The sequence below is a fragment of the Myotis yumanensis genome, unplaced genomic scaffold (assembly GCF_028538775.1).
Source record: "Myotis yumanensis isolate MYYU_CA2020_CCGP unplaced genomic scaffold, mMyoYum1.0.hap1 SCAF_1, whole genome shotgun sequence".
Lineage (NCBI taxonomy): Eukaryota > Metazoa > Chordata > Mammalia > Chiroptera > Vespertilionidae > Myotis > Myotis yumanensis.
In genome coordinates this window covers 133,567,495-133,586,378 of record NW_027223752.1, presented here as the reverse complement: position 1 = coordinate 133,586,378, position 18,884 = coordinate 133,567,495, and the positions used below count along the sequence as shown (strand labels likewise).

At 43.5% G+C, this 18,884-nt stretch overlaps 1 protein-coding gene across 3 annotated transcripts in view; it reads right to left on the bottom strand.

The window, feature by feature from the left end:
* NMT2 (N-myristoyltransferase 2) overlaps window positions 1–18,884 on the bottom strand; it is a 78,579-nt gene that overhangs the window by 36,092 nt on the left and 23,603 nt on the right. For 2 of the 3 annotated variants that reach the window (XM_070431946.1, XM_070431940.1), the window contains 3 exons: window positions 6,149–6,284; window positions 5,718–5,760; window positions 2,020–2,164 (listed from right to left, as the gene is read on the bottom strand). In XM_070431946.1, the coding sequence (XP_070288047.1) occupies window positions 2,020–2,164; window positions 5,718–5,760; window positions 6,149–6,284 (324 nt within the window). The remainder of the gene's footprint in view (window positions 1–2,019; window positions 2,165–5,717; window positions 5,761–6,148; window positions 6,285–18,884) is intronic. The other variant, XM_070431937.1, reaches the window with a different exon arrangement.

Here is an 18,884-nt window from a genome sequence, read left to right as displayed (position 1 = left end):
TGCAGATTTCAGCTCCTTGCATCTGGGAGGGATGCAATCGGGGGGCGGAGTCGGGTCCGGGGCAGGCCAGGGCTGGGCCCGGCTGGGCCGGTGCTGTGGAACCGCTGTACCAGCAGGCGCACAAACATGCCCACCGGTTCCAGTCTCGCGTGGGGCGCTGGGGGACGGTAGACAGGCAGTCTGTGCACTTGGTGGAGGGCATGATCCGAGCAGGAGTGCTGGATGTTCAGTCACTAGGAATGCCTGGAGATTTTGTCTGGTGGGGAGCCGCCGGCAGGGGACAGAGGGCCAAACTTCCTGTTTCCCTGGTAAGGCTGGGATGGCCCCGGTGATGTTGGGACAGCCCCGGTGAGAACGATACGGCCCCGGTGAGGTCGGGATGGCCCCGGTGAGATTGAAACGGCCCTGGTGAGGTAGGGACGGCCCCGGTGAGGTTGAAACGGCCCCGGTGAGGTCAGGACGGCCCCGGTGAGGTTGAAACTGCCCGGGTGAGGTCGGGACGGCCCCGGTGAGGTTGAAACTGCCCCGGTGAGGTTAAAACGGCCCCGGTGAGGTTGGGACGGCCCCGGTGAGGTTGGGACGGCCCCGGTGAGGTTGAAATGGCCCTGGTGAGGTTGGGACGGCCCCGGTGAGGTTGAAACGACCCCCGTGAGGTAGGGACGGCCCCGGTGAGGTTGAAACTGCCCCGGTGAGGTCGGGATGGCCCCGGTGAGGTTGAAACGACCCCCGTGAGGTAGGGACGGCCCCAGTGAGGTTGAAACTGCCCCGGTGAGGTCGGGATGGCCCTGGTGAGGTTGGGACGGCCCCGGTGAGGTTGGGACGGCCCCGGTGAGGTTGAAACGGCCCCGGTGAGGTCGGGACGGCCCCGGTGAGGTTGAAACGGCCCCGGTGTGGTAGGGACGGCCCCGGTGAGGTTGAAACGGCCCCAGTGAGGTAGGGACGGCCCCGGTGAGGTTGAAACGGCCCCCGTGAAGTAGGGACGGCCCCGGTGAGGTTGAAACTGCCCGGGTGAGGTCGGGATGGCCCTGGTGAGGTTGAAACGGCCCCGGTGAGGTCGGGATGGCCCCAGTGAGGTTGAAACTGCCCGGGTGAGGTCGGGACGGCCCCAGTGAGGTTGAAACGGCCCCAGTGAGGTCAGGACGACCCTGGTGAGGCTGTAACGGCCCTGGTGTGGTAGGGACAGTCCTGGTGAGGTTGAAACGGCCCCTGTGAAGTCAGGACGGCCCCGGTGAGGTTGAAACGGCCCCAGTGAGGTCAGGACGACCCTGGTGAGGCTGTAACGGCCCTGGTGTGGTAGGGACAGCCCTGGTGAGGTTGAAACGGCCCCCGTGAGGTAGGGACGGCCCCAGTGAGGTTGAAACAGCCCCCGTGAGGTAGGGACGGCCCTGGAGAGGTTGAAACGGCCCCGGTGAGGTCGGGACGGCCCCGGTGAGGTTGAAACGGCCCCAGTGAGGTCAGGACAACCCTGGTGAGGCTCAGACGGCCCTGGTGAGGTTGAGACTACTCCAGTGAGGTTGGGACAGACAAAGGGGACCAGTATAGACTGATGAACAGGAGTAGATACAGAGGCAGAGCAACATTGAACAGACTGTCAAACTACAGTGGGAAGCCTTGGGAGGGTTTGGGGGGGATTAAGAGATCAACGGAAGGACTTATATGCATGCATATAAGATTAACCAATGGACACAAGACACGGGGCGGGGGGTAGGGGCCGGGGGAATGTCAAGGGGGGAAAAAAGGAGACATATGTAATACTCTTTGTAATAATTTAAGAAATAAAAATTATTTAAAAAAAAAAAGAATTAAAAAAAAAGTTCTCATTACAAAAACAATTCTGTAACTATGTGTGGTGATGAATATTAACTTTTAAGAAGAAAAGTATTACTTTTGTATAACTTTCTAACCTGTGGTATGAAACAAGTTATATAAGTGAAATAAAGCCTCTTTTTGTGTTTTTTGATTGTTGTTAACCCAGCTTTGTTCTGGGGAGGGCGGGAGGAGAAAGGCAGAAAAGCTTACTTAGTTTGGGTACTGGCTGTGTGTCCCAAAACTGGTATCTGTGTTTGGCAGCTTCACCGATGTTCCTGGTGGGGCCCTGGCACGCTGACAACAGCTCCATTGCTCTCTGGATGTCCTGCAACTTCTGCACTGGGATGGCAGGATTCTGCAACAGCAAAGACACACAGACACAGACTGTGAGGAAGCTGCCGCCACTCCAAACCTGGGGCAGAGACACGTGCATCTGCCTTGGAGACTACAACACCGAAAAATGAGTAGTTTTCCTCTAAAGCTGGTCAGGGCCTTGGCCTCATGTATGCTAACACATTAAGATGTAAGCAATATTATGTTAAAAATAACCACGGCTCTATAGTTTTACTGGGGCTCTGACAGTCTGGGAAAGCTACAGTAAATTGAACTACCCTTCACTCTAGTTTCCCAACCATCTGCAAATGGCCTTGACCATTACTCATCTGAGCGGAGCAGCAAAAAGGGGTGACATGCAACACATGCATTACTGTCATTCGGCAGCCAGCCAGCCACTAGCTTTGCTTTCATTGTCAGGGTTAATGCTCTGCAGTAGCAATGTGGGCACAAAGGAAATAACTTCCAGGATGGAAACTAGGCAGACAAGTTCATTAAGAAGAAGAATGAACAGAATCTGAATTTAGTACGAGCTGGCAAGAAAGTGAATCAGGAAAGGAAACCTCTAGGGATGCCTTCCTCCTGGACCACACCTCCCTCTCCTCACCCTGACACCCCGGAAACAAACCTTCCAACAAGGACCAGCAGTGTCCTCTGGGAATTCAAATCAGGGGCCACCCTAGCCTGTTCAAAACTAAACTCCTTTTTATAAGGTAAAACATATTTTCAGTCTAAAAAGTTGACAATACCTTTAAATTCTAAAGTTCTTTCCTCAAAGCCAATATTTCTGTCATCTGAAGATTCCCCAGCTCTTTTTTCGTAAAGTCCCTCAACTAATGTCACACTGCCTGCAAAATGAAACTATTCTCGAAATTAGAGAATGAATAGTATGTAGGACTGAATATGGATATCGGGTTTGCCATATGCTTTTGATGCCATCCAAAGAATGCTAGCTCTTCACTGCAGTTCAGAAGTGGTTATAAGGAGTTTCAGAACCCGTAGGCTGCCTGTATGCTAACACACCGTGGACACCAAGGAAAGGGACCACTGACCCTCAATGGTGTATAAACAGTAGCTCTGAACTTCTGCTCAACTTTGACCCTCATGTGTGTGGTCTGGAGCAAATCTTCTAACCTGGATGCTTACTTGTTTGGCCAGGTACAAAACGGGGTTAATTTAATACAGACTGTCCTGTGTTGCTTTGCTCACTGGATTCCCTTAAGATTCTTGCCACTAACATGATTCAAGGAAACCAAGTGCTGGAGTCTAACCAGAGGTAGGTTACAGTCTTAACATCTTCCCTTATAAGTCTAACAGCATCAGCCAGGACTGCCACGAGTTTTGTAAGCTGTTTATCCTTTATTTTGACTAAAGTCTAAATCATAAGGGACATAACTCAATTACACGTACTAATTTAACAAAATACTTTTGCTGTTCTAAAAAGGCTAGTGCATGTCTTAATTTCTCATTTGCATTTCTTTGGAACCTCCAACATAAAGTAACTAGTTTCTAGCAAAGTGAAAATCTATAGTCAAATGGACCCCCAGCAGCACAGCCTGTTAGGAGACCCCTATGCCCCAAACAGGAATTAAGAGCACAGCACATCAGCTAATAGTGCGTGAACATGCACCTATTTATCTTTAAAAAGGCAGAGTAGAACCCGCTCTTTCAGAACAGACCTCTAGTGTCTTCCCTGAACCTGTCACAGTTCTTCCTTCCCTAACGCGCGTTAAATCCCCTAACACCGACACAGCAAACTGCAGCTATTTTATAAAAATCCCCTAACACTGACACAGCAAACTGCAACTATCTTATAACAAACACGAGTCGGCATCTTTGTGCCGAGGGAGCCGATGATACCCCAGCTCCATTAAGAGGCGCTCAGAGGGCTTCCTAGTCGTGTTTACACGAAATCGCCATTTATGAATTTACATTCCATTGGGATTAATTTATATCCCAGTAGCATATGATTAATTTAAATGCTTTCTTAAAGTAGATTAAAGTAAGCACAACTTTCAAATCCATGGTGACAAAGCAGTAAGGAAAACTCAGCTAGGATAACTTCTTAAACCTATCCATCCACCTTAGGTAGGAGCACCACCTGGGGAGGAATGAATTAGTGTTAGGAAAGGTGAGAATGTATACCAACCCACATTAGCTTCCCACTAAATATTCCTAAGAGAGTCAGGCAGGCCTCTTTTCCTCCTTATCTGCTCCTATGATATAAGCACCACAACTGTTCTCTTCACCTATTATTTTCCAAATTTAATACTTTGAAGATCTACAAGAACCCAGACAAATATTTCATTCTGGTTCTTGAGTGTACACCAGCATATTCTCTAAGCAGGGTCCACAGCAATTTACAGTGTTAGCTAGAGCTGGCATCAGCTTAAAAGAAATGAGCCTAACTTTTAAAAAATTCTATGGAGAATAGCCCACATTTAAACAATTTTAACTTATTCTTAATTTTAAAAAGAAAAGAATTTCTCTACCATATAATGCTAACAGTTTCTCCAGCCTTGGCTGGCTCTAGTTTCTTATAAGTGACCAGAAACAGGGGAGAGCTCAAAACAACTAGGTTTCAGAGATGAGAAGCTGATGGTGATGATAGAAGCAATAAGGAAATGGTCACAACTGCATATATGTGACACCGTGTTTATCTGACGAAGCAACGTTTAGAAATGTGAAAAAAAAATCTTGCAAGCTTATGGTGTACCTTACATGAGTTACCTTGGAAATTATGTCCGGTGGATAGAATATTTATTACCTGAGAACCAAGGTGAAAAGCTAGGGAGGAAGACTCCATTTTCTTCTTACCCCACAAAGGCAATCAGGGGGAAATTGGGGCAAGTAATTTTCCTTCTCAGTGATTCCTGGTCCTTAAGTGTAAAACAGGCAACAACAAAACTACCTGCAAGATTCACTTCACACGATACAATGCAAACAAACTTTGTACAAGAATAAAAATTTTAACCCCACAAAACTTGCATAGTGGTTTATAACTGCCAGGTAGACAGAGTGCTTTATAATATAAAAACCATTTTGTAAAAATGATCTAATTATAACTTCATAACAACCCTGTGAGTTGGGGAGAAGGCATCATCCCCATTTTGCAGATGAGGAAATGGGCTTAAGGAGGGGCAGAACCCTGTGCAAAGGCCAAGCTCGAGCACCGTGGGTCAGGACAGAGCCTGGGTTCCCCATGGCACCTCCTGAGCCCCTCCCATGACACACACTACACGCATCAAAATAACTCTCTTTCATTATACTTCTAATTCTACCCCTTTTGGCTGCGAATTTCTTGCATCAAGAAGGCTCTGTGCTTCGCAGGGCCCAGCACACAAGGCCTGTGTTCACAGCTAGGGTGACTGGGGTTGGCTCTCCAGAAAGGGTGCCTGCCAGCTGCACCACCAGCTGTACCAATCTGCCAGCACAGTGCCCAGGCAGATAACTTCCAGTTTGGTTAAATGGGTGTTTCTTCAGGGAAGACATTAGGCACTATTTCCCACCCGTAGCAATGGAATTAAGAATGGCCACTGAAGACTGTTCTGATTCAAAGTCAACGTAAGACTTACCTGTGGCTGCTCCCGCTGAAATCTGCTGCCAGATGATGTTGTGCTATTCAGATAATTAGACAGACACCCAGAAAAATTAAAATGTGAATATCTTCTGAACTAATAGTTATCAAATATTAAGTGTAACTTAAAAAAAACACAGCCCAATAGCTCACACTGAGACTTTGTTCTATGATTATAATCTATATACTAATTTGCTGAGAAATATGCAGGCGGTATCCTAGTACACCCAAAAGCACAAAATCTACCTCTCTGCTATCTGGGTGCAGACGTCAGATTTAAAAAGGCTTTAAGTACCCTCTGGTTACTGTCACAGTACAGTCACAACAAAACCCTCACTACATCTCTGATCCAACAGGGGGCTAAGCTGCACAAACCTGCTCTCAAATGCATGAGGAACCACACAGATTAAAATAAAACAGGGCTCTCACTTTTGAAGGCTGTTGAATCTTAATCTCCTGGGAATCAGATGCCGAGTCTGACTTGGCGCCTCCGGAATTTGGTTTCTCCTTTTTTCTCTTCTGTTTCTTCTTTTTCTTTTTGGCCCCCAAGTCCCCTCTGGAACCTCTGTTAGGAAATTCACACAGGGTAAAACAATAACAAATCATTATATAAAATTAACCATTTAGAATAATATATGTCATAATAGGGAAAAACTATGTTAGGATGTATGATATTGTGATTTATAAGAAATACACACACACACACGCACTTTAACAGCAGATAACTCACTTAATTTTCACTCCTTTTCAGTGTTAATAAGCACTAACTTTATAATCATTTGAAGTGCATATACATATTTTGAGGCATCCTGTATATATATTTGATTATATATATTTGGTTTTCATTGATGGTTCCTGGCCGACAGCTCCTAAAATCCTTGGAATTTCCTAGGTGATGAGCGCTTAAAGCAGTGGTTCTCAACCTTGGCTGCACATTAGAATCACCTGGGAATCTTTTTAAAATCCTGATTTCTGGGCCTCATCCTCTGGAAATTCTGTTTCTTTGTTACTAATGTTGTGGCCCCATCCCATAACAAAGAAACAGAATTTCTGGAGGATGAGGCCCAGAAATCAGGATTTTAAAAAGATTCCCAGGTGATTCTAATGTGCAGCCAAGGTTGAGAACCACTGGCTTAAAGATGTCTCTTATGTTAATGAGGTGACTTTTGGAAAGCACCTAAGTAAGGGCTGGTTGCCAATAGAGTCAACCATGTGATTAGATAGTTGGAACTTTCAGTGCCAAACCTCAACCTCCGGGGATGAGAGAGGGGCAAGAGAATAGCCGATGATTTAATGGTCATGCCTGTGTAATGAAACCTTCATAAAACCCGAAGGGACAGGGTTCAGAGAGCTTCCAGGTTGGTGGAGGTGCTGGGAGAATGGTGTGCCTGGAGCGAAAATGGAAGCTCCATACCTTTCCCCAGGCCTTACTCTATGCATCTCTACCATCTGGACGTTACTGATTTATATCTATAATAATAAAAGCGTAATATGCTAATTAGACCAGATGTCCTTCTGGACGTCCTTCTGGATGACCTTCCAGACGAAGCCGGAGCTGCGAGGGAAGCCCAAGTCCCGGGTGCCTGCGGTAGGCTGGAGGGAAGCCGGTGCCGACAGCTGGGGGAAGGAAGGCCTACTCTTGCACGAGTTTCGTGCATCAGGCCTCTAGTTCTTTTATAATAAACCAGTGATCTTTTAAGTAAAATATTTCAAAGTTGTGAGAGCTGCTCTAGAAAATTTATTAAACTCAAGGAGGGGTCTTGGGAACCTCTGATTTATAGCTGGTCAAAAGTCCATGTAAAAACCTGGACACGTTACTTGTTCCTGAAAGTGGGGGCTTTTGTGGGGGGCACTCTTTCAGGACTAAGCCCTTAACCTGTGGGATCTGAGGTTGCCTCTGAGTAGACAGCATCAGAATTGAGCTGAATTCTTGGATACTCCGCTGGTGTCTGAGAATTGCTTGTGTGGGAATCTCCCCCACTACACACATGTTGGGATTGGGTCCAGGAACCCAAAATAGGATGTAAGCAGGAAATGAAATTTAGTCAGACAGGACAAGTAACTCAGAAGTCTACACTCAGTCATCCTGCAGAACGCTTAGATGTCATTCCAGCAGGAAAACTGTAGACATAAACCATACTTTATAACAGAAGTCAAACAGTTTTCACAGTTATTACTGCTCCACTAATCTACTTCTTAGTCAGCTTTTTAAATTGATCTTTAAAAAATATCTTTTATTGATTTTGAGAGAGAGCAAGGGAGAGGGAGAGAGAAAAACATTGATGTGAGAGAGAAACATCAATCCCGGCTGCTTCCTGCACGTCCCCCACTGGAAGTTGAACCTGTAACCCTGGCATGTGCCCCAACTGGGAATTGAACCGGCAACCCTTTGGTGCACAAGACAACACCCAACCAACTGAGCCACACTGGCCAGGGCACTGCAGCTTTTTAAAGGGAGAGATACATGTTGTCAAAATTCCATTATAAACATCTCTTGGGTACAACAAACCACTAATCTTGACATACAGAACCAAAGAAACTGCTTCTCAGCAGAGGGGGAAATTTTTCTTGATAAATTTTTACTAAAAGGGTTAACAATAAAAAACAACAACTCTACATGAAAACATTCACTGGTAAAACACTTCTGTTTGGAACCTTTGTCATCTACGGCTGCTTCTGAAGAACAAAAGAAACACAAGGGATTTAAAATTTCTAATTATTTGGGCCTATCTTTACCTATTCTCAGATGGTAAATTAAAATTTAGAATCAGAGATTATTATTGCACTTCTGCCTGATGTAGGAAAAAGTGATGGAAATAATTAGTTCTGTTCAGCTCTATCGGTTCCCACCCATTTTCTTTCTTGAATTTTTACCTAATTTTAAAATACATATTCACCATAGAAAACACAATTGTCATTAATATATTAACATCCTTCTTATAACATTGTTCCTAAAGACAACCAATAGTTTTTCTGATATGTATTCTTTCAAAATTGTCTTTCTTTTCTAAGCATGCCTTCATTTTTACTTTGACTAAGTTTTAAACAAAAATTGAATCTTAAACATACCATTATGAAACTTCCTTTTTTTTCTCCTTTCACTTCACAGTATGTCTGGACTTCTTTCCATGTCAGGATATACTGAGCTACATCATTTCTTTTTAGTTACTGGATAGCATTCCATTGTGTAAATATATCATATTTCATTCCTATATTAAAAATACTGCTGCCAAAAAATATTCTGATACTTACATTTTTGTTCATCATGCTAGTATGTCCAAAGGTGGAAATGCTAGGACAAGGGGCATGCACAGCTGCAGTTTTAGTAGATAATTAAGACTGCTTTAATAAATGCTATACCAATTTCCACTCCACCAATAGCAAATCGGACAGTTTCTGGTTCTGCATGTAAGGAGCTTAGAAGTCATTACTGCATCCTAACAAACTGAAAAATCAACAATTCTTCTTAAATCCGTAAAAGAGGTGAGGACACAGGACAAACTGCTGCCCCCAAAATTGGAGAGACAGAGAGGTGCAGACAGAGTCCCGTTTCCAGGAGCAGAGACTCAGCAGCTGAAACCACCGCAGGAACATCACCCAGGTAGGAAAACCTCCACTGGGATTGACCATGTGCTGGAGGCTACACGTGGACAAGTCTGAGAGTTAGAAACTCCAGGGGACCCGTCGTAGGGGTCGCTCACATTTTTGTGAGTTTTACCTCCAGGAGCCCAAGCAGGTTCCCACAATAAGTAGCGGAGAAAAGTCCCCTTCTGCTTCCACCAGTGGGGAGAGAAAATCTTGAAAAACCCAGAGCACTCTGCTCTTCCTAACAAGGTTTGCCCTGAGGAGAGCCTAGTCGGCCACAGCCTACCTGCTGGGAGATGACCAGAGCCTAACTGACCTGGGGAAGGGAAATACCCAGCTCTGACCCACACAAGCCATTCTGTGCCACCTAAGGGGGATGGAGAAAACAGAAATACTTATGAGTTCACAGTCCAGAGGCACAGGCTCACTAAGACTGGGGCCTGATTATAGGGCTATAGAGCACTTCCCCTCCCCCACACCTCACCACCACCAAAAACCTCTTTATAGCAGTTCCTTTTATCCAGTATATCATGTCCAGCTAACAAGAAAAAATTACAAGGCATACTAAAAGACCAAAACACAACTGGAAAAGACAGAGCAAGCATAATAGACGTAACAAGGATGTTGCAATGATCAGGCTAGGAATTTAAAACATCTATGATTAATATGCTAAGGGCTCAAATGGACAAAGTAAAAAGAATAAAAGAGGTGGGCAAGGTTAACACAGAGATGGAAATTCCAAAAAAGAACCAAAGAGAAATGCTAGAGATCAAACACACTGTAACCGAAATGAAGAATGCTTTTTTTTTTAAATTAAATATATTTTATTTATTTTTTACAGAGAGGAAGGGGAGGGATAGAGAGTTAGAAATATCGATGAGAGAGAAACATCGATCAGCTGCTTCCTGCACACCCCCTACTGCAGCGGTTCTCAACCTGTGGGTCGTGACCCCTTTGGCGGTCGAACGATCCTTTCACAGGGGTTGCCTAAGACCATCCTGCATATCAGATATTTACATTACGATTCATAACAGTAGCAACATTACAGTTATGAAGTAGCAACAAAAATAATTTTATGGTTGGGTCACAACATAAGGAACTGTATTTAAAGGGCCAGAAGGTTGAGAACCACTGCCCTACTGGGTATATGCTCGCAACCAAGGTACATACCCTTGACTGGAATCGAACCTGGGACCCTTGAGTCCACAGGCCGACGCTCTATCGCTCTATCCACGAGCCAAACCGGTTAGGGCAAGAATGCTTTTAATGGGCTTGTTAGCAGACTGGGCACAGCCGAGGAAAGAATTTCTGAGTTAAAGGATATAGCAATGGAGACCTTCATAGAAACCTCCCAAACAGAAAAAAATCCTGAAATAAGCCGGAGGGATAACAGAGAGGGTTAAAAAAACACCTTGTCTATAAAGGAACAAAGAACAGTAAATAAGAATGTCAATTTCCCTACTTTTTTGCCATCACTGAAATATTGCCATCCTTTTTAACCCCTCCCCCCACAGTCTTATAGGTAGAAAGAAAACTCATTGTAGATGAATTTTCTATATTTAAACAGGAGTGAAGCTGCATGTTTATTGACCATTTATATTTTTTCACAAATTGCTCATTCATATGCTTTTTCTGTTAGTCATATTTTTAAAAATTGAGTGTAGGTGTTCTTTATTGAAAGTATGGATAAAAACGATAATTTATTAGGTATTTTTACTTTGGGCACTCTAAGCTCATTTAATCCTCTCAACAGCCCTATGAGGTACTACTTTTTGCCTATATTACATTGCCTAGTTTGTTGTCTATGATGTAGATTACAAATACTTTAACCAGTTTGTTTTTTAGCTTTCAGTTTTAGTTATGGTATATTTTCCTGTACAGACATTCAAATTTTTATGGAGTCTAATATTTAAATATTTTCCCTTGTGGGTTCTTGGCTTTTAAATCTTGCTTACAAAGGTCTTCCCCATTACTGAAATTACATAGACATCCTTCTATACTTTCTATATAACTTTCAGAAAAAAACCCATTTAGCTTCATAATTCATTTGGAATAAAGGCGTATAATGTGAAGTATAGTGTTCTCATTTTTAAAAATATGTTTTTATTGATTTTAGAGAGAAAGGGAGAGGGAGAGAGAGAAACATTGACGAGAGACAGAAACACTGATTGGCTGCCTCCTGCATGCCCCCTACTGGGGATTGAGTCTGCAACCCAGGCATGTGACCTGACAAGGAATTGAACCAATGAACTCTTGGTGCATTGAATGATGCCCAACCAACGAAGCCACCCCGGCCAGGATATCGTGTCCTTATTTTTAAAAAATACATTATAAATACAAGAAGCCCCATTATAACATAACTCATTATGAATGGGTAACACTGTACTGCCCCAAAACTAACAAGCAGATATACTAAGAGAGGCAAACATGCCTACTTCTTGGATGCAATTTCATAGTGAGTTCTCTTTGTGCCAGAAAATGCTCCAGGTGCAAGCAGTTTCAAAACAAGTCCAAAATTCTTTGATACTTCTTCCATTAAGAGGTGGGTTCTCTTTCCCTCCCGTAAATATGGACAGGCTTGTCACTTTGCTCTTAACACAGAAATGACATCATGTGACTTCTAAAGGTTAGGTCACAAAACACACAGTTTCTACCTGGCTCCTTTGGGATGGGGCAGCCAGGAGTGATATAAGAAGTCTGACTGCCCTAACCACCAGGCTGATGATAGTGCAGCTGAACTTCCAGGCAGCAGCTGGCACCAACTAGCAACCGTGGGAGGGAGCACTCTTGGACGATCAGCTTCGTCAGTCTGTGGAAGATTCCTCAAGGCAACATCTGACTGCACCTGTGCAAGATGCCCCAAGGGAGAAGTTGCCTTTTCCAACTTCCTCACCCGTAGAACCTACAAGCATGATAAAATAATTGTTCTTTTAAGTCACTAGACTGGTAATAAAAACCAGAACAAAAATTTGAAACCTAAAAAATGGAGGGCTGCTCTAACAAAAACATAAAACGCAAGGCGCATTGGCATCAAGACCAGGTGGGAAGACCCTGAGGAGACTGTCAGCAGAAGTCTGATGGCTTCAAGGAGGCTGTTGGTGAGGGCTCCAAGAAAATAAAGAAAATATTTCATGTAACGATTATTTCAATAATTACTTCATATTCAAATAAAAGATTGAGGAAAAGAGACCCTTGTTATGTAGTAGAGGAGCATTTATAAAACTGTTGCCAGCAATATTGTGGAAAGCAGAAAATGTTCCTCATGAACTTGGTTGTCTAACTAAAAAGATTTCTGGGCAGAAGACTGAAAGTGCTGGCTTCTCCCAGCTGCCTATAACAAAACGAGAGAGGAGAGATTAAAGGATGAGCTACTCGGTTTTTGATTGAAAGTTAGAGAATATATAAACCCAGTCATACTTTCTAGATTAAAAAATAAAACTGTTCCTCATCTCTAACATCTCCTGAAGCGAAAGAATTTGCATATTAAGAAATGGCCCCAGGATAGACAAACAAATCCAGGGTGGCCCTTTTAGACCCTTCCTTAGGACCTTGGAAAGATGTAAGGTGCTACCTTGTTGACCATTCCAGACAAAAGGCCTTATATGTTTCTGAAGGATACGCCTTGTATATCCTCTCTAAACACTATGGCTTCTAAGAATCTTTGCTCCACAGTAGCCTCACCAGGAGCCCAAGGAAGAAAGAAGCTTATTTGGAAGAGATCTGTGGCTAACTTTTGTCTAATGGAGTGAATTAAAAATTGAAAGGCAGGAAGCCCATGATATTTTTATTTTTTTAAATATATTTTTATTGATTTCAGAGAGGAAGGGAAAGGGAGAGAAAGATAGAAACATCAAAGACAAGAGAGAATCACTGATTGGCTGCCTCCTGCACACCCCCACAGGCATGTGCCCTGACCAGGAATGGACCTCTTGGTTCATAGGTTGACACTCAACCACTGAGCCACACCAGCCGGGCACCCATGATATATATATATTTTTTTAATTACATCAGCTTGAAAGAGACAGAGCAGAACAAAATGAAAAAAGGCCTTTGGATCCTCAGCCTTTTGTAGGCAGGAAGCAGACAGAGAAGGTGACTCACTCAGATGCAAAGTCAGTTTTCTTTTGGAAGAATGTCTTAAAGGGCACAACAAAGAGCCCAAAGGGCAGAGGCCAGAGCCAAAGAGAACAGCTCCCAAAGAATAGGGCTGAACTCAAGTTAAGGAACTGGCAACACATTACTAAACAGATTTCAGAACTGTTATGAACAAGACTGGGGTATGCTCTCTATTTTCCCCTTTTTGAATGAAAATATCTACATTGGCTCTTCTACTTCTGCCCACCATTTCACGAGGGATATGTGGAGAGCAGACAATGTATCTGCTCAGTTCATGGGTATCCAGATTGACTTGCAGGCGGGGCGGACGGCGCAGGGAAGAAGGCTCGTCCACACCTGGACTTGGTTTAGATCAGTGGTCGGCAAACTCATTAGTCAACAGAGTCAAATATAAACAGTACAACAATTGAAATTTCTTTTGAGAGCCAAATTTTTTAAACTTAAACTATATAGGTAGGTACATTATTATTAACTTAATTAGGGTACTCCTAAGCTGGCCTTTGCTAAAAACTTCCTCAATCTGATTGAGGTACATTCATTGAGGTCGACCCCTTCCAACTCTCCCATCCACACTCATCTTGTATACTTGTTTCGTCTATCTCCTTTCTGAAAACCGACTTCTGCGCATGGGCCACGAAGTTTCAATCGCACTGTACGTGCGCGCCTGCACGTGGTATTTTGTGGAAGAGCCACACTCAAGGGGCCAAAGAGCCGCATGTGGCTCGCAAGCTGTGGTTTGCCGACCACTGGTTTAGATGATGAGATCCTGGACTTCAAGCCTGAGCCCAATAGATAAGCTAAAACACAATAGGATTTTGGAGAGGGAATTAGGGAGGGTAAATATATTTACATATGGGAGAATGTAAATAATTTTGGCCAGAGATAGACTGTGGTAGTTTCCAACATGTCCTCAAAATTTTTAAGACTCCTCCCAATGAAAGATGGAATCCAGTTCCCTTCCCCTTGAATGTGGACAGGCTTATGACTCACAGTCAGTCATTTACAACAAATGTGTCAATATATGATTTTCCTGTCTAGGTGAGAAAAGCCCATGCAGCTGCAACCCACTTCTCATAAAATGTTCTTTCCATCAGACAACCCTGAGATCCGCCATGCTGGTGAGACCACAGGCAGCCACACTAGGGTGAGAAACAAGCTGATCTCTGGCCAACAGCCAACACTGACAGCAAGCCATGTGAGTGAGCCACCTGGGATGTCCAGTCCAGTGCAGCCTTCAGCTGACTGCAGCCCAGCCAAAATCTAACTGCTACCACATGAGAAACCAAACTGTGCCCTTTCCAAATTCCTAACCCACAGGATCTGTAAGTGTGATAAACCAGTTGTTGGTTTGCTATACAGCAATAGTTACTGGAACATAAAGATACAACAATGAACAAAATAAAGTCCTATCCTATGAAACATATTCTTAGGCAACAGACAATACACAAATGGGAGGCCTGGGGGATATTAATGAGATAGGGCCTATAAGTATATAGCCTAATGGCTGCCATGGAGTAATTCATTAAATAATAGGGACTGTTATTATTACACATTTAAACATGTTGCTGCCCCTGCCAGGACACTGTTCTCCCTCTCATTTCCTGGCAAATTGCTTGTCATTCAAGATGCAGGCCAAAAATCCCCTTTTCTGAGACAGGTCACTTCTTCCCTAATCTGAATCAGGCACTCCTAACTCAATGACCCCCTGCCATCTGAGCATCCTCTCATCTAGCACTCTAAACTTGGTGTTCTTATCGGCTTTTCTCACTAGAATATAAGCTCCTTCAGAACAGAATGTCTCTCATTTCTCTAGAGAAAAAAAATACATATTGGTCTTTCCCCCAGTTCCTGGCACAGACTCCTAAAACCCTTGTAATTTGTAATTTTCTGGGTGGAAAGGAGTGTCTTTTGTTTTACTGAGGTGACCTGGTGGCTTCCTGGATGGGAGCTGGTCACCAGAAAGACCAAGCACCACAGTTAGAAGCTTGTTATTTTCGGTCCTACCCTCCCATTCTCCATAGCGGGGAGACGGACTGGAAATGGAGTTAATGATGGATCATGCCTATTCATGAAGCCTCCATAAAAATCCCAAAACTACATGGTTCAGAGAACTTCCAGTTGATGAACATATGGAGGTCTTGGGATGGTGGCATGGCTGCAGAGAGCACAGAAGCTCCACACCTCTTCCCACATACCTTGCCCTATGCATCTCTTCCATCTAGGTGTCCATCTGTATCATTTATCATAGCCTTTTATTTTATTTTTAATTATGTTTTTATTGATTTTAGAGAGGAAGGGAGAGGGAGAGAGAGAAATATTGATTGGCTGCCTCCTGCACTCGCCCTACTCTGGGGAATGAGACCACAACCCAAGTATGTGCCCTTACTGAGAATCGAACCTCAACCTTTTGGTGCATGGGACAATACTCAGCCAAGTGAGCCACACCAGCCAGGGCTATCATATCCTTTTCTTTCAAATTCTTGATTGTTGAAGTATTACATATAACCCCTGTTCCCCTCACTGTCCTCTTCCAGCCTGCCCCCCACCCCCCAGCACTGGCCTTCACACACACCTCCCCTCCCATTGTCTATGTCCATTGGTTATGCTTATATGCATACAAATCCTTTGGTTGATCTCTTATTACCATCTCCCCACCCACTGACTCTCCCCTGCCTTTCCTCTGAGGTTTGACGGTCTGTTCAATGATTCTGTGTCTCTGGATGTATTTTTGTCCATCAGTTTACATTGTTCATTATATTACACAAAAGAATGAGATCATGTGATACTTATCTTTCTCTGACTGGCTTATTTCACTTAGCATAATGCTCTCCAGGTCCATCCATGCTGTTGCAAATAGTAAGAGTTGTTTCTTTTCTTTTTTTGTTTTTTAAATATATTTCTTTATTGATTTCAGAGAGAAAGGGAGAAGGAGAGAGAGATAGAAACATCAATGATGAGAGAGAATCATTGATCGGCTGCCTCCTGCACACCCCCCACTGGGGATCAAGCCCGCAACCCAGGCACGTGCCCTTGGCCGGAATCGAACCTGGGACCCTTCAGTCCGCAGGCTGACGCTCTATCCACTGAGCCAAGCTGGCCAGGGTGAGAGTTGTTTCTTTTTTACAGCAGTGTAGTATTCCATTGTGTAGATGTGCAGCTGTTTTTTAATCCACTCATCATTTAATCCACTCATCATTTGGACACTTAGGCTGTTTCCAAATCTTAGCTATTGTAAATTGTGCTGCTATGAACACAGGGATGCATATGTTCTTTCTGACTGGTGTTTCTGATTTTTTGGGATATATTCCTAGAAGTGGGATTACTGGGTCAAATGGGAGTTCCACTTTTAATTTTTTGAGGACACTCCATTCTGTTTTCCACAGTGGCTGCACCAGTCTGCATTCCCACCAGCAGTACATGAGGGTTCCTTTTCTCCACATCCTTACCAGCACTTGCTGTTTGTTGATGATAGCCGTTCTGACAGGTGTGAGATGGTATCTAATTTTCGTTTTGAATTGCATTTCTCGGATGGTTAGTGACTTTGAGCACTTTTTCATATGTCTTTTGGCCTTCTGTATGTCCACTTTTGAACAGTGTCTATTTAGGTTCTTTGCCAATTTTTTGATTGGATTGTTTATCTTCCTTTTATTAAGTTATATGAGTTCCCTATAAATTTTGGAGATTAAACTCTTATCTGAAATAGCATTAGCAAATATATTCTCCCATGCAGTAGGCTTTCTTGTTGTTTTGTTGATGGTTTCTTTTGCTGTGCAGAAGTTTTTCATTTTGATGTAGCCCCATTTGTCTATTTTCTCCTTCGTTTCCATTGTCCTAGGACAGTGGTTGGCAAACTGCGGTTCGAGAGCCACATGCGGCTCTTTGGCCCCTTGAGTGTGGCTCTTCCACAAAATACCACGTGTGGGAGCACATGTACAGTGCGATTGAAACTTCGTGGCCCATGCGCAGAAGTCCGTATTTTGTGGAAGAGCCACACTCAAGGGGCCAAAGAGCCGCATGTGGCTCGCAAACCGCAGTTTGCCGACCACTGGTCTAGAAGATTTATCCAGTGATGTCAATAGGGTATTAAAGTCCCCTACTATGATTGTATTGCTGTCAATCTCACCCTTGATAACTTCCAGAAGTTTTTTTTATGTATTTGGATACTCCTGTATTGGGTGTATATATGTTTACCAGAGTTATATCCTCTTGTTGTATCAATCCCTTTAGTATTATGAAGTGGCCTTCCTTATCTCTTGTTGTGGCCTTCACTTTGAGATCTATTTTGTCAGCTATAAATATTGCTACCACAGCTTTTTAAAAATTTGTTTGCCTAAAAAATTTTTTCCCCGTCCTTACACTTTCAGTCTGTGTGAGTCCCTTGTTCTGAGATGAGTCTCTTTTATGGGTCATGTTTTCTTATTCCTTCAGCCACTTTGATTGGAGCATTTAATCCATTTACATTTAAGGTTATTGATGATAGGTACTTACTTGTAGCCATTTTTATTCTTTATGCCTGTGTTCCTTGTTCCCTTTCTATTTATTTCTTCTTTTCACAACAGCCTCTTTAGCATTTCTTGCATTGCTGGCGTGGTGGTAATAAACTCCCTTAGCCTTTTTCTGTCTGCAAAGCTTCTGATTTCTCCTTCAATTTTGAATGATAGCCTTGCTGAATAGAGTAGTCTTGGGTTCAGTCCTAAAGTGTATTTCATTCCATTCCCTTATGGCCTGATGTGTTTCTGTTGAGAAATCATTTGATAGTCTAATGGAGAACACTTGTAGGTAACTTTCTGTCTCTCTTTCAGCCCTTAAGGTTCTCCCTTTACCATTAACGTTTACCACTGTGATTACGACGTGTCTTGGTGTGGGTCTTTTGGGGTTCATCTTGTTTGGTATTCTCTGTGCTTGGGTGACTTTTTTCTTTCCCAAGTCAGGGAAGTTGTCTGTCATTTTTTCTTCAAATAGGTTTTCTAATCTTTGCTCCTCTTCCTGTCCTTCTGACACCCCTATCATACAGATGTGTTTGTTTCATGTTGTCCCAAAGTTCCCTTAAACTCTCCTCCTGCTTTCTAACTTTTTCTCCAATTGCTGTTCAAATTGGGTGTTTTTTCTACCCTGTGTTCTAACTTGCTGATTTGGTCCCCTGCTTCTTCTAGTCTACTGTTGAAACCTTCCATTGTGTTCTTTATGGCAGCTATATCATTCTTCATTTCCTCTTGATTCTTACATATGTTGGTGAGCTTCTCATCCAGATGGTTTAGCATCTTTATGACCATTACTCTGACTTCTGTCTCTGACATATTGTTTGCCTCCATTTCAGTTAGTTCCTTTTCTGGTGATTCCTCCTTTTCTTTCCTTTGGGGGTTGTTTATTTGTCTCCCCACTTTTTCTGTCTCTTTCTGGCCCTGGGCACCCTGCTTGGGGTCCAAGAGGTTGAAGCCCCTAGTGGTCCAATGGTCCGGGACTC